This window comes from Sinocyclocheilus anshuiensis, unplaced genomic scaffold, assembly GCF_001515605.1.
Source record: "Sinocyclocheilus anshuiensis isolate Anshui unplaced genomic scaffold, SAMN03320099.WGS_v1.1 scaffold364, whole genome shotgun sequence".
Classification (NCBI taxonomy): Eukaryota; Metazoa; Chordata; class Actinopteri; order Cypriniformes; family Cyprinidae; genus Sinocyclocheilus; species Sinocyclocheilus anshuiensis.
In genome coordinates, this window is record NW_015555735.1 from 1,305,146 (window position 1) to 1,320,365 (window position 15,220).

A 15,220-nucleotide genomic window follows, 5' to 3' on the forward strand; every position below is an offset into this window, starting at 1 on the left:
ATGGGTAAGCATAGATGGAAATGTTTCTGTAAGCCTTCTTTCTCACCTTTGAATTCTACCTACACCCTCCCACCCATCTCTCTTTGCCATTAAAACAAACAAAAAAAGCCTCAGCATGGTTTCAGTGGGGCGTCCTTAGCCCGAGCAATGCTTTGTATGCCTCACAGATTCATATCAAAATCAGATGTATTGAAACACCGGGCATAAACCCACTCCAGTCTGTAAAAAGCATTGTGTTTCCATCATATCACTTAAGCTTCATTACACCCCAACACCTGAACACCTGCAAAGAGCCCCTTTTGTAGTCAAACAAAAAGAGCCTTAAAGGATTAGTTCACCCAAAAATGAACATTTTGTCATTTACTTGCACCTCATGTTGTTCCAAACTTCTATGACTGACTTTCTTCTGTGGAACATAAAAGGAGAGATTTTGAATGTGTCCTTGTCATTCTTTTCCATATGATTACAATGACTGGTAACTAAAGTTTTCAAGCTTCTAAAAGGCAGAATAAATTGGTCCAAATTACTAATATATTCCTTGTCAGTGAAATCTGGATTAGTTGGATTTGTGAGTGAATCATTCAGAGTGGTTCTGTGAACTAAATCAGCCAATTTATAGAAAATATATGACTTAAAGTATGATTCATTCTATTCCTATAAAATCTAATGAACATGCCAAGTACAGCTAGAGTGGATTGCCAAGATTTTCAGTGAATAAAGGGATAGTTCACCCAAAATGAAAACCAGATGTTGGTACTACTATTGGTAAACAGTTTTAGAGACATTAAGAACATTTCTTAAATATCGTATTTAAGTTCCACCGGAGTCATAAAGGTTTGCAACATTAAGGTGAATAAATGATGACAATTTGTATCTTAGAATTTTGGTTTATCCTGTACACAAAGCTATTTTATGACTTCAGAAGACTCCACTTCAAAAGAACCACTTTCATGATGCTTTTTTGTCATTTTGAAGCTACTCAGTGTGAATACTCATTCACTTTCATTACATTGAAAAATAGCAGCAAGGGTATTCTTTAAACCTTACCTTTTAAAAGTCACACAGGTTTGGAATGACAAGAGAGTGAAAAATAATGACAGAATCTCCATTTTTGAGTGCACTATCCCTTTAAATTACCCACAAAATTAATCAACTGCACATGTAGAAGACCCAGGTTGCTTCACCACATCTTTCTGATGTAATTCTTTGAGGTTTTTAAAAGCTAGGTTTTCTGCAAGCTCAACCCGATCATTACATAGACTCTTGACCAGAAGTGTTTATACACTACTGGGTTTGAGGCTGCAGAATATGGTTGATCTGTGAGAGAGTGCGCTTGTGCATGTGAGAGAGTGCATGTAGATATGAATTATATATACATATTCAGATGTTGCCCTCCTGTAGGGAGGCTTTAATCACAGACAGCCAGAGCCTCTAGTGATGAATGATTGATATAAATAGGGCAGAAAAGCAGGGTTTAGCTGCAGCTTCAAAGGAAGCCCTCCCTTCATGCAGGCATCCGTCTATGCTCCAACCACCGCAGCCTTCTCAACACTCTCACAAACCTCTCCAATGCAGCAGCTGAGATCAAACTTAAAGATATTACCAATGCAAGAGTCTTCATCAAAGATACATATTCTCTGATATATATAAATATATATATAAAGATTCAGAGGACAACCATAACCGTGGCGCGAAGATTTCACCACAATAGGGACCAAGGGATCCAAACGCCCAATCATCCGTGGCTTCGTGCTCAACTTTAACGGATCCCTCGTGTACAGGCTAACCGCGCTTGGTCGGGAACCTGATAACATGCTAGCACAGGCTCTTAATTACATGCTAATCATCTCGCATTTGAACAGCGAGTAGCTGACGAGGTGTGAAATATGATACCTTACAGGAATACTACTTCTATCAGACCGGCTGTCACAGCCTGGGCGAGAGGGAGCGAGTGTGTAGATACGCTAGCTTTGTGCGGGAGAGCACCGATGCTATCGTCGTGTGTCACGGCATGCGTTTTCTTATTTCGACTCGGCTGCACCTGTCATTCAGGAGCTCAGCGTAGCGTTCGCTCTGAGGGAAAGAGAGCTTTGGGGTGTGGGCTTCGAGTCGCTCGCCTCAGCTTTGGGTTTTGTGACACAAATACGCATGCTGAAAGAGAGCAACTGGCAACGGGAGCAGTCAGTTCGCCTTAATCAAGTTTAACGCTCCATTTGGTTTTCAGAGAGGCAGGGTGCACAATTAGAAGACGCAAAAATCATTGTCATCTTCAGTCGCCATAGCCGTATACTTACTCTTGAAAGGCTGTTATTAAGATGGCTTTCTGTCTTTTCATACAACATTGTACTCGCGTGTGTATTTTAGGCGGAAGTGAAGTTGAAAGAGCCAGAGAGAGAAAAGAGTGAGAGAAAAGCATAGAAACTAGGAAATGAAAGGGGTAAAGAAGATGGTTCCGGATTCAATGTAAGTTAAGCTCTATAAACAATGTGTTTAATGCAAATAGAGCCCCACAGAAAATCATTTCAGTTTGTAACTCTTGTACTAATGAATCTAACTATGATTCCAGACTTAAGTCTGTCCACACTGACAACATTTTTAAGTGTAATATTTAGCTATGTGGAGCATAGACTTGTGCCGGTATTCAGTAATGCGACATATCAAGGTAATGAATATGCACGATATTGTTATCGTGGGCACTTCTAAATACCGTGAATAATTATATATTACAAATTATTTAGAATTTTGAATGCATTTTAAGAAAACTTTTCCCATCAACTGGTCAAAATGCACACCACCGCTGTATGCTGTGTGAAAGACGCGTGCGCACTCTGATCTAAATAAGCGCGGACGAGAAGCACATGGCGGAACATGTGAGAGACGCTCTGGATGAAAGCGCACTTTCACTCTTTGACAGCAGATGGCACTAAACTGCAGAAATAATAATAATAATAAAGCGTCTGCTAAATGACTAAATAAATAAATAAATAATAATAATAATAATTCATTTAAATGCAGCCATTACCCCGGAAACCCTGTAAACAAAGCAGCTGCACTACTTTCTGTTTCTGAAAGGTGTTTAAATGATTTAAACAGCCATTCAGATTTGTGTATTTGCTATGATGTTCATCACACATGAAAATTTGATACCGGCATACCCCTAGTGGAGCAGAATTTTGGACCAATGAGATTTCATGGGGACGGGGCTATTTGCAATATAGCGGTGCAATGTCTCTGAATTAGAAACCAAGCCATCGACAAAATATCAAATCTCGAGATTTACATGTTACTTCATCACTTTGTACAGCAGTGGTTCCCCCAATGCCCACAACAATATTTGAAGCTGCATGATTTTTTCCAGTTGTTCATGATTTACTGGATAAGTATCAAGGGTAAGGATTTAAAAAATATATATTTTACTCAAAAATTCCACCTGAAATTTATGTGACCTTTTCAGGTCTAGAAATCATACTTATAATTAGGCTACTTCATATATCCAGGTTTTTTTCTAGACAGAAGGAACCCTGAAAAAAAAGTATTGAGGGAGTGAATTAAAACAGGAAATATCTTGATTTATAGTTGTTTTTGCCCTTGGAAGTTTGCTGAGGCCTCTAGTGGGTCCTGGTCACCTGGTTGAGAAGCACTGGGTAAATCAGAATAATTTACACTAATGCTCATGTCATGTTGTTATTAAAACATAAATATGCTTACATACAAATTGGGAGTTATTTGAGATGTACAGTTGTTTTAAATGCCCTTATAGCAGTGGTTCTACTGTTGTAGTAAGCAGATAAACTCCAGGTTATACGACAATTCTTGTGGGAGGATTTTTCCCTATGTAAATAGTACCTTGCAGGGTTTACTGCCTTTACATGGTAATGAGAAAAGTTGAAAAATTGGATGCAACTCTGCACAGACAAGGTTAGTAAGCAATTTTATCAGAACAGACTTGTGAAATAGTGTGTATTTTAATGTCTATGCCTTGCCCTGTAGATTTCCATTTTAATTTTTTTTTTTTTTTTAACACTGAGGGATGATTCGAAATTCTTTTCTGTGGTATGACAGAGATAAACGGGTTTTGAACCCGGAAAATATTGTTTAGAACAAAAACGATAACCAAAACTAACATCTACTCCAAAAGCCGCCCGTCCCATATGCTAATGCATAGACTGCCAATTTGCAGCAAGCGTACAGGTGATGACACCATATGTGAGAGCTGCCAAGTCTTGGACCCTTGATGAGCCAAAAGTTTCTCAGCCATTCAAGACCCTGAACGCCCTGCGTCATGTACCAAGATGTGCCACTGATTGCCTCATCTGCTGCCTGCTATGGCAACACGAGGAGTAACTCGCTCCGTGTGGCGTTTCATAGCACCGTTTGTCATCAAGAAGAGTTGATGATGAAAGAGCGTCAAAAGATCAGCGGGAGAAATATAGAGAGAAAGGCAGGCTTTCGGCTAATTCACATCCAGTCACACGTGAAATGAGCTTGTGATCTAACCCCTCCACCTCAGGGCTGCCGAACAGTCTGAAGCCTGGGCCGCTTTACCCCACATGTCAGAGAAGAAACTAATAAATGGTCCTGCTGTTGCCAGTTCCGCCTTAGGCTGGTGAAGATCCAACCTAAGCCCGCTCTTTACTTCCTCCCAGATCCCTGAATAAACCCAGAAGAGCAGCTGGGTTCTTGTCATACAGGCAGGTAATGCCAAGAAACAGAGCAAGACAGAGAGGTGCTCTGGTTAATGACTACAGGGATGGTGGTCCAATCGTAATCTCTAAACATCAGTTTGCGGTGTTATGTTATATCCAGGTCCAGAATCAATTTGCCAAATGTGAGCTGTAATCAAATAACTAAAATATCTGTAGACGTGAATTGCTGTTCACAAAAAGAATTGACTGGATGGTGAAAATGTGTCAACTAATTATGAACGATATGGAGTTTAAATGGCTGCTGCCAAAATCTACAAATGTATATACATTTATATTCTTAGATTTTATATTATACATAAATATATTTAATATATAAACATAACATAACACACAAATGTATGTACTCAATTGTTTATTGGCTGATGCCTGATCAAAATGTCCAAATATTAATTTTCCTGGCTGATATATTCCCTAGTGTCATTTGAATTAAATTATATTTATTTCATGCTAAATATACTACAAATACATTAACATATTTATGTGCTTAATAAAAGTACCCTACAATTGTACTTCTGGCATACTAAACTGGTATACTTGAAGTCTGCAAACTTGGAACAACTAATTTTGTACTTAATGCATTTTAATTGTGCGGAAGTAGTGCTAAAGCCCAACTAAAGATATGCTGAAGTATATTTGATTGTGCTAAAGTGGAACTATTGAAAGTATACTCCAGGTACACTTTAAATATCTTGCATTTAAAGAACGATATTATTCAAAGATCATACAATCCTCATCAATAATGACATTAAAACACATTTTAGGCTTAATATTAAAAAATGTGCATTGTGCACAAGTCCAGTAAAGTTTAATAGTACTTTTTATATCAGTAAGTCTCAAGCGATATGTCAGCAAATATATGAATAGATTTGAACTATACTTACTATGAAATAAATGTATTTTACTATGGTTGTTTTGTTGCTAGTGAAAAATGAGCGTTTTTTCCCACTAGTTTTTCACTAGAAAAAGAAAAGTGGGAATTTGAAAAAACAGTGGCTAAACAGAATTGTTTAACATTATCTAATAGCCTGAATGACCTCAGTGACATCAGAGGAAATGGAACAGCGTTTTATAGGTTCACATTTTGGTTAAAAATAACAAAGACATTCTTTTCTTTAAAATAACACTAAGGAACTGTTCACAATTACATAAGGAATGTGAAATGATTTTATGTTGAAGGCAAAGAATGAGCGATGTGCTGTACTTTTTAATATTCTGTTGGCAGAGAATCCATAAGGACCTGGTTATAGCTATGAAAAACATCGCAACACAAGACTCATGTTAGATCAAGCTGCACTTATGTGGCATTAACAGGTCTGACAGAGTGGCTGCATGGGCTGCTGCTGAAAATGTCTGGCACCTCCCATTGGCCCTGATCCAGGATTCGGCAGATGGCGATGTCCACCACGTGCCATGCCCATCTCAGAGCAGCTCCCTGCAGAACACCTTCTGATGTGAGCTGGCATAGTGCTTCTTACATACAGCCGACATGAAAGTCTTAACCTTGGCCTTCTACCAGGTCCCTTTGCCCATGCATGTACACAGTGACCGATGAACGATTTAAGAGAGAAAGAGAGCGATGGCCAACTCTCTACACAGCCTGCTCTACCCAAAGCAGGCCTCCCGACAGCAACAGCAGCCGGATTGCAGGTGCTTCCTTCAGACTGTGCAGTTAACGCTCCCTAATCCACACAGGGGTGATGCAAATCAAATGTCGCCCAGTTCCAGGTGATTCAAAGACTCAAAATCAAAACCCCCCATACCCATCCCACACACAGTGACCCCATTCCTAAATGTGGGCCATGCAGTTTGCCCCAACAAACCTTGTAAAACTGCAAAAATGAATGTCCTTAATCAGTATTTTTCTCTTGTTTTCCAGTCTTTTCACCTAAACATCCTTAATGTAAAGCCATTTTGTGTAATATAAGAGTTTTTCAGAGAATATTGAGGGAACAGTATTTTTTTTCTTTTGTATTGTTTTTACCCATACAATTTTTTTTTAATTTCTTCACTCAATTTTGTTACAAGCACAATTAAAATAAATTTTATTATTTTATTTTTAAAATAAAAAATACATTTTCTGACTAAATTTAATAAAACATTAAAAATAAATAATTAAAAACACATTAAAATTCAAAAATCCTTCCTTGACATTTGTTATACATACAATAAAATTTAAAAAGTACATTAAAATTAAATTTTGTTGAAATGGACAAAAATACAGTAAAAATACAAAATGTATTCTTTGAAAACATTTTTTGGTATTTTTATCTAAAACTATATTATGCATTTTTGTTTGTCAAGTAGCATATTTATCTTGGTCTACTCATGTTTATAATATTTTACTGGAAAAAAAGACAATAATAATGATTAAGCCTTTTTTTAGTTAAAGAAACCATGAAGACTGAAGTAGAGGTTCATGACTTTCTTAATGACTTTCTTAATTGTGACCCTGGACCACAAAACCAGTCATAAAGGTCATTTTTTAAAACTGAGATTTATGCATCATCTAAAAGCTTTCAACTGATGTATGGTTTGTTAGGATAGGACAATATTTGGCCGAGATACAACTATTTGAAAATCTGGAATCCGAGGGTGCAAAAAAATCTAAATATTGAGAAAAACGCCTTTAAAGTTGTCCAAATGAAGTCCTTAGCAATGCATATTATTAATCAGAAATTAAGTTTTGATATATTTATTTACAAAATATCTTCATGGAACGTGATCTTTACTTAATATCCTAATGATTTTTGGCATAAAAGAAAAATCGATAATTTTGACCCATACAATGTATTGTTGGCTATAGCTACAAATATACCCGTGCTACTTATGACTGGTTTTGTGCTCCAGGGTCATAATTTATCATTCACACTTTCTTAGATGTCTGTATGCATTAGTGCAAAAAACAGATAACAAATCTGATTTCAAGAGGCTAATCTCACCTTTGCACTGGCCTAAATGCTCCACAGTGATCTTTTTATCTTGTCTGCATGCGATGGTCCTCAGCTGGCATCGGTCTGCATAGGTGACCCCATCAGAACCACATACCTGTCCACAAACATGTCCATGTCTATTATTAGAGAAGAAATCTTCATCACTAGAGTAGGTGTAGAGTGTGGATCTGTGACTTATGCAAGCTCACCTTGGTCTTGTTTTTCTCATCACAATCTGGCGACGGGCACTCACAGTGAGCCTGTCCGTTCACCTCCACACATGATGCCCCAAAGTGGCACACAAGCTCATCACAGGACTTGGGTGCCTCGGGTCCTGTGGAACAGATTGGCCTCTGGTTAATTCATAACTGATAATTGAACTTTTAAGGGTTTCTGAAAGCTAAAACACATGGACAAACATGTGGGAAACCAGCATCACAAAACACAATATATGCCGGTCATTTCAGTGTGGGCTACTTGTTAATCCACATATATTCATCAGAAAGATGGACTTGCATCAGTAGCAGAGCCTGGACCTTGCCTGCCACAGAAGTCTACTCTTTACTCTGACATCAGAGCGCTGGGCTGCACTGCCTGGCCTGCAGCATTGACTGGCTTCCTCTTCTGTACTTTCATGTGGCAGCTTTTATCTGGCAGAAACACTGCATGAACACTTCTATGCTGGGACTGTTGAGTTCATTAAGCTCTTCACTTCCTGTCAATAGCTGACGGTGACTTCATTCTACTCACCATGCCAACACAGGGGGTGACATCAGGATAGCATTTCACTGTCACCCCTGGTGTGCATTTGAAGATTCAACTTTGAACTCCACTGATACAATATTTAGTATAAAGTAGCTAATCATTTCGAGTTTAATTTATTTTTTTAATGGGCTTTCTACTTTTAATGTATATAATATTATACTGTAGTCTTAGCCTTTTAAGATAATTATCATAATTCATCATTAAAATGAAATCAATTATTCAAATAAAATAATTATTTTAGCATGATAAGATACTAAATAAAATATCTTATTAGATACTAATAGATATTTAAATAAGATTTAAAAAACGGTTATTTTCACATAATGAAAATGGTAAATGATCATAAATGAGAAATGGTCAATATTATATTTTATACAATTTTGTTTGAATTATATTATTATTATATTCTATAATACTTTAATGAGTAAATTAAAAAAAATATTAAAAACTAAAATAAACTGTTTAAATGCTACAAGTGATAATGTATAAAAATGGATATTTATTTTCAGGCTTGCAAAATATTACATTTAACAGTGTTATTAAATTATAGTGTTTTTAAGTATTAAAAACATAAAAAACTGGGCATATAATCATCCAAAACTGGCCACTCTACAGTATCAACAGAATATAAATAATATTATTAATAACTGGTAGATATATTGTTAATCGATAGCCCAGACCATCTCAAACATACTGCCAGATTCACACCCACATCTTTCTGAGATCTTATCACTATGCCATGGTTCTGACATGACACTAAAAGCCTTATTTGTCAGAACACTTTTAATTAACAAAGACTATTAATTAACCAGTGCCATCATTTTTATTATTTCTACACGTAACCCAACATTGCGAAAAACAGACCTAATTATAATTCCTAAAGTCACAACCTAGCTGCATCAGAACTGCAATCCTGGAGAGATCGTCTGAGTTTTGTGATAATTAAAATCCCAGCATTACCTTTGTCACAGCCGTTGGCTCCCATCTTGCTGCCATCGGGGCACATGTTGCATTTCATGCCCTTAACTCCAGGCTTACATGAGCACAGCCCTGACATCTGCTCACAGTCGTCACGAACCGAACCCACTCCATCACAGTTACACGCTGATGAAGAGAGGGAGAGAGAGAGGGCTGTCAGCCTTATCTGCTTGAACAGTTTTGATTAGATTCCTTGTCTCTTTCTCTTCAATTTCACTCTGACAAAAACATCCACACATCCACCAAATGCATGCAGGCAATCTGAAGCTGCTCCAATCTGTGACCCCACAGCTACAGCAATAGCGCTCGCTCTGTGTCAGTGACTACAGCCTGGTGGAGTTCAAAGCAGGGTCAAGAAGCCCTGGGGTGAGAGCGAACGTGGCTACAGAATGTGCTAATGCTCTAAGGACCCCTGGGACAGAGCACAAACTGTTTCAATCACGCTTATTTTTCTATCCTCGGCTTTGTAGCAGCATACAAACACACAAATACATGCGTCAGAGCTTTATTGGTCTGTAGGCAGAACTTATAGGTCAAGCCACGTTGCACTCTCGCGCAGTTCCCATTACCCGCGGTGGCTCGGAGACTTACCTCGAAACGCTTGTTTTGACAGAAATCGCATTTGAGGCCGGAAGGATAGCGCACGTTAAACGAGTAGGTTGTCACTTCGGATTTCGGATTAGAAAGGAACATTTAACACATTTAACAGAAAATGCCCCGAAAGCAAATCACCAGGAAAGAGAGAAGAGAGGAACGCTTACGTGTGCAGCCACTCATGTTCTCTGTAACGATGCCTCGGAAGTTCCAGAATCCGGGCTCACAGCGGTCGCACTTGAGTCCCCCGACGCCGGGTTTACAGGAGCACTGGCCAGTGGACGGGTCACAGGTGACTCCGTATGAGCCGTAATGATTACACTGACACACACCTAAAGAAGAAACGGACACAATCTATAAGTTAATAGCATGTCACTCCATGTCCCAACCAGGTGGGATGAGACAAGAAATCGTGAGCTACACAATTGCAATTAGTCGGAACATATTTTACGTTCAATACACAGTTAAGTGATATTTTGGACTGTTGTCAGGGTTGCAAACCGCAACAGCACATTGCCCATTTATCTATAATTGGCCATAATAAGAAAATAAGCATTTGGAATTGGCCAGAATTTTAAAACTGGTTCATCCCAACTTGAAAAAGTAAAGTTCATCCACTCACATTTTGAATAATTAAACATAATTACTTTTGAATATTTATTATTATGAATTGTTTTGCTTATAGTTCAAGATTTTTGGTATGGCATGGCATGCAGGAAAAAAAATAGTAGGCTAAATCGTGTGCACGATTTACTATTTCGTTCCCTCGATTTATAAATTGTGCGCATGATTTACTATTTCGTTCCCTCGATTTATAAATTGTGCGCACGATTTACTATTTCATTCCCTCGATTTATAAATTGTGCACACGATTTACTAATTCATTCCCTCGATTTGCTAAATCGTGCACATTTATTTTTTCTTGCATGTCATGTGCGGGGCTCCGTAGTGGAGATAAAAATTTGTATAACATTTCAGGATCAAGCAGAAACCTCTGCCTGGATCTAATGAATGAATGCCAAGTACACACTTATTTCATTCAGCAAATATTGTACAAATGTTATGTCATCTTATTAATATTAATGAGCCTACAACATCCCCTTTCCCCATGTCAGATCATTCCTACGTCCATGCTTTTATCATTTAATGTGATAAAAGACACATAAATTTTTTTTTAAGACAGTCTTTAAGACCTCTACAAACACTAAACATTTAATAATATAATGAAAATTGTGAAATATTAATTGTAATAACTATATTCTATTGTAATATTTCTGTGATGCAAAGCTGAATTTTCAGCAGTCACTACTCCAGTCTTCAGTGTCACATGATCCTTCAGAAATCATTCTAATAAGCTGATTTGCAGCTCAAGAAACATTTCTTACTATTATCAATGTTGAAAACAGTTGTTGCAGTTTTCTGGAATCGCCGATGTATTTTTTTTAGAATTCTTTGTTGAATAGAAAGTTCAAAAGAACAGCATTTATTTGAAATAGAAATCTTTAGTAACATTATAAAGGTCTTTACTGTCACTTTTAATCAATTTAATATGTCCTTGCTGAATAAAAAGATTAATTTCGTTAAAAAAATGTGTTTGGCCTAGCTTATGTCTGTTATTTAACATGACTGAATCAAACTGCCACTGAACTAGTTGATAGATAAGGGTTCATGGCAGTTATACGTACTAGGACACCCAGCCAGTCCAACACCCAGGGCAGCGGTCTTATTGTCTTGGCAGCATCCGTAAACAGTTTCGCTACAGTGCTGGGAGGCGACGAGCTCTGTAGGAGCTGATATGATAGCTAGAGAGAAGATACAGAGCAAACGGGTGGGTGGGGGAGAGAGAGAGAGACATATTGAGATCCACAGCATTCTTAAGACAAATTAAACTAAACAATCCAAGCTGAAATGCAATTTAGTACAACACAATAAGAATCGCTTAAGGAGCAGAGGTGGGAGAGCCTGCATCTGGCTGCCAGATAACAATTCTATTTACAATTCCTGACACCAATTCAAAATCAGGAAAAAATGATGCTATTACCAGCCGTGAAAACAAACAATAGACCTCTCGTCGAATGTCTGGTGGGTGACATTTGACACATTCTCAGGGGCCTGTTTTCTCCATTTGTTCTCGTCTCAGATAGCGCCGTTTATGCCTACGCCACAATGTCAAACAAAGATTTATGGACTCCGGGTTTATGGACGCAAATGCACAAGAGCGCAAATCAGGACGCGCTGATGTCAGTCCACTCTTGCTATAACCTAATTATACTTTTTTAGCGTTCCCCGCTCACATATGGAGGAAGTTTGTTGCGGTGTTTGACGATAATGTTGTGCTGGAGGCAGATGGCAGGTGCCTATTTGTCTTATCTGTGCTGTCATTTTTTTCCCAGTCTATCCACACTTGTTCTGTTTGAGCGCTTCTTCTCTAGGCCATTGAACTGAATGGCTGCGAGGCGGCAGGTTTGTGGTTTCGAGTTCGGAGCTAGAAGGACTAGGCTGTCGTAAATCAGGGGGCCGTCGGCGTGAGCGTACACGTCCTGGGGTATAATAGTGATGTGTCACTGTGCCTTTCACAGCATTTTGTGGCTCCAGAGATGGGTTTTGTCCACACCTCATTAAACTTCTCCTCTCTGCACTGAGTCCATTATGACAAAGGTGCTTTTAATTTGATCCTTTCTTCTCGTCTCACTGCGATTCTTCACCATCCTCTTTCTACACTCGTTTGTTCTACAACACAATCCTTTCTGACACCAACAAGGTGCTGCTGCAAGCGAGGCTGATCAGCTTAGATGTTTATTTCTGTCAGGACCACTATCGTCAAAGATGATTGACAATTAGCATACAGTTTGGATTGGCGGTATGGTTCCGTTCTGGGCAGAACTCCCTGCGCATCCATGCAGTCTAGCATGGATGAGAGCAGGGAGAGCAGCGATAACCGCCCCAGGGTAAACAGAACAGAACCAACATAAATGTATTGCAGATATCGTTAAAGTTCAATAATGTTATGTACACATTTTAGAATTAGTCTGTTTCAAAGGAGAATCAGAAGGCTGAATCCTGACTGACAGAGGAGGAGTTGGGGATGGAGGAGGGTAATTAGCTATTGAGCAATGCGAAACTGCTGATACTACTGCGGGACCTTATATATGAATACTTAGATCAGTGTCGTATTCCCATAGGTTGATGGGGATCAGCTGAGAGTCAGCTGATGCGAGCTTGACTAACGTGACCTGCCAGAACTAACGCTACGCTGATTTTTATTGAAGTATCATAGATTATTGGTGATGGTAATGGCATAGATGGGGTGAAGATCGCCTACCAAACTGTGGGAACATCACAATATCAATATTACAACAATTTTTTACAGAAAATGCAATGTTTGTTTCTCCGTACTAAGTTAAAATGACCACACCACATTATATTGAAATGAAGACTGAAGAGGAACATCTCAATATTAGGGCCGGATGATATATTGAATATATATCTTATGTTTTCATTCTTTTGATGCTGATTTAAACCATTTGTTTCAATAAATCATTGTCTCAGAATTTATGAGAGATTTAAAAATTCTGTAAATATTCAATTACTTAAACAACTCAATGGTTTGTTACAGTTAACTAAAACTATAACTATTAAAAAACATTTTTGTTAATTGGAAAAAAGCTACATGAAATCTAAATATTAGATGAAAAACGTCAAAAATATTTACACTTAAAACTTGTCTTGGCAACAAATGGAAATAAAATAAGTTTTAAAACTAAAACTCAAATAAAAATAGTAAGATAAAGATAAGAAAAATGACAAAAGCACATTAGAATTAATGAAAGTGAAAGATTTACTAAAAAAAAACTACAATTAAAAGTAAAACTAAAAATATAAAAAATAAAAGCTAATTCAAAATATTGCTAAATACTACTAGTACATAAATAATATGAAAATAACACTAGTTGTTTTGAGCCTTTAATCAAAACATTAAGCGTTATTCTGAAATTAAATAATATTATATATCAAATTACACACATACATTAAATATCTGTATCTAAATAAATATTACTAGATTTGACTTGTTTTTCATTTTTACATTAAAACATTTTCAAACTAATCAGGCACAAAGGTTCTGTTTGGTAGAAACTGTGGTTATACTGATTTGAAAAAAAATAAAGTACATAAATATTGAAATACATATTGAAAACAGCAAAAGTATAAATATTATAAATATCAATTGTGACCCTGGACCACAAAACCAGTCTTAAGTCGCTGGGGTATATTTGTAGCAATAACCAAAAATACACTGTATGGGTCAAAATTATTGATTTTTCTTTTATGCCAAAACTCATTAGGATATTAAGTAAAGATCATGTTCCATTAAGATATTTTGTAAATTTCCTACCGTAAATACATCAAATCGTAATTTTTGATTAGTAATATGCATTGCTAAGAACTTAATTTGGACAATTTAAAGGCGATTTTCTCAATATTTAGATTTTTTTGCAACCTCAGATTCCAGATTTTCAAATAGTTGTATCTCGGCCAAATATTGTCCTATCCTAACAAATTTTCCATACCATACATCAATGGAAAGCTTATTTATTCAGCTTTCAGATGATATATAAATCTCAATTTCGAAAAAATGACCCTTATGACTGGTTTTGTGGTCCAGGGTCACAATTTTAGTAGCTTTTTTGCCCAGCCCAGCTCAGTATCTCCTCTGTGCATCACAATCAGCCAACAAATTGCAAGAGGCAGCTTACAGCATCCTCTGATCTTCACTGCAAGGAGACTCGGGTTGTCTAGAGGTCACCGAGACCTAATTTCCAATTAGCAAAAAGCAGCAAGGTGCTCTGGAGGCCCGTCAGCTCTCAAAGGCACGGGTCAGAAACTGGGGGAGGAGAGACTGCAGCGTGCATATCAAATGCAGGGCCCGATGAGATTTCCATTGATCTGAGCTCAGCCAATGGGAAGCAGATGCCAAAAGCTCCTCACACCGGTTGAAAGTTCTCCAAAAGGATTTATTTTCCACGGCCACTGAAGGAGCATGACTGATCTGGCTAGAGGGCCTGTGAGGCTCTGAAGCAGAAAACTCAGAGTTCGAGAAAACCATAGATAAAGGATGAGGGGTGCAGCGAGCGACGGAGAGAGAGAGAGAGAGAGAGAGAGAAAAGAGCACGCATGTGCGCACGCAAGTGGAGTCAAGCTAGGCTTGAAGCCTGAGGGAATCTCACACTGCTCTGATCACAGAGCCAC

General features: G+C 37.8%; 1 protein-coding gene across 1 annotated transcript in view; it reads right to left on the minus strand.

Moving 5' to 3' along the window:
* The window catches only part of LOC107673061 (agrin-like), a gene marked incomplete at its 5' end in the record, with an annotated part of 148,835 nt that overhangs the window by 39,273 nt on the left and 94,342 nt on the right, over positions 1-15,220 (minus strand). Inside the window, 5 exons of the mRNA XM_016466495.1 lie at positions 7,646-7,751; positions 7,846-7,970; positions 9,362-9,505; positions 10,141-10,305; positions 11,659-11,775. Of these exons, the coding sequence (XP_016321981.1) occupies positions 7,646-7,751; positions 7,846-7,970; positions 9,362-9,505; positions 10,141-10,305; positions 11,659-11,775 (657 nt within the window). The remainder of the gene's footprint in view (positions 1-7,645; positions 7,752-7,845; positions 7,971-9,361; positions 9,506-10,140; positions 10,306-11,658; positions 11,776-15,220) is intronic.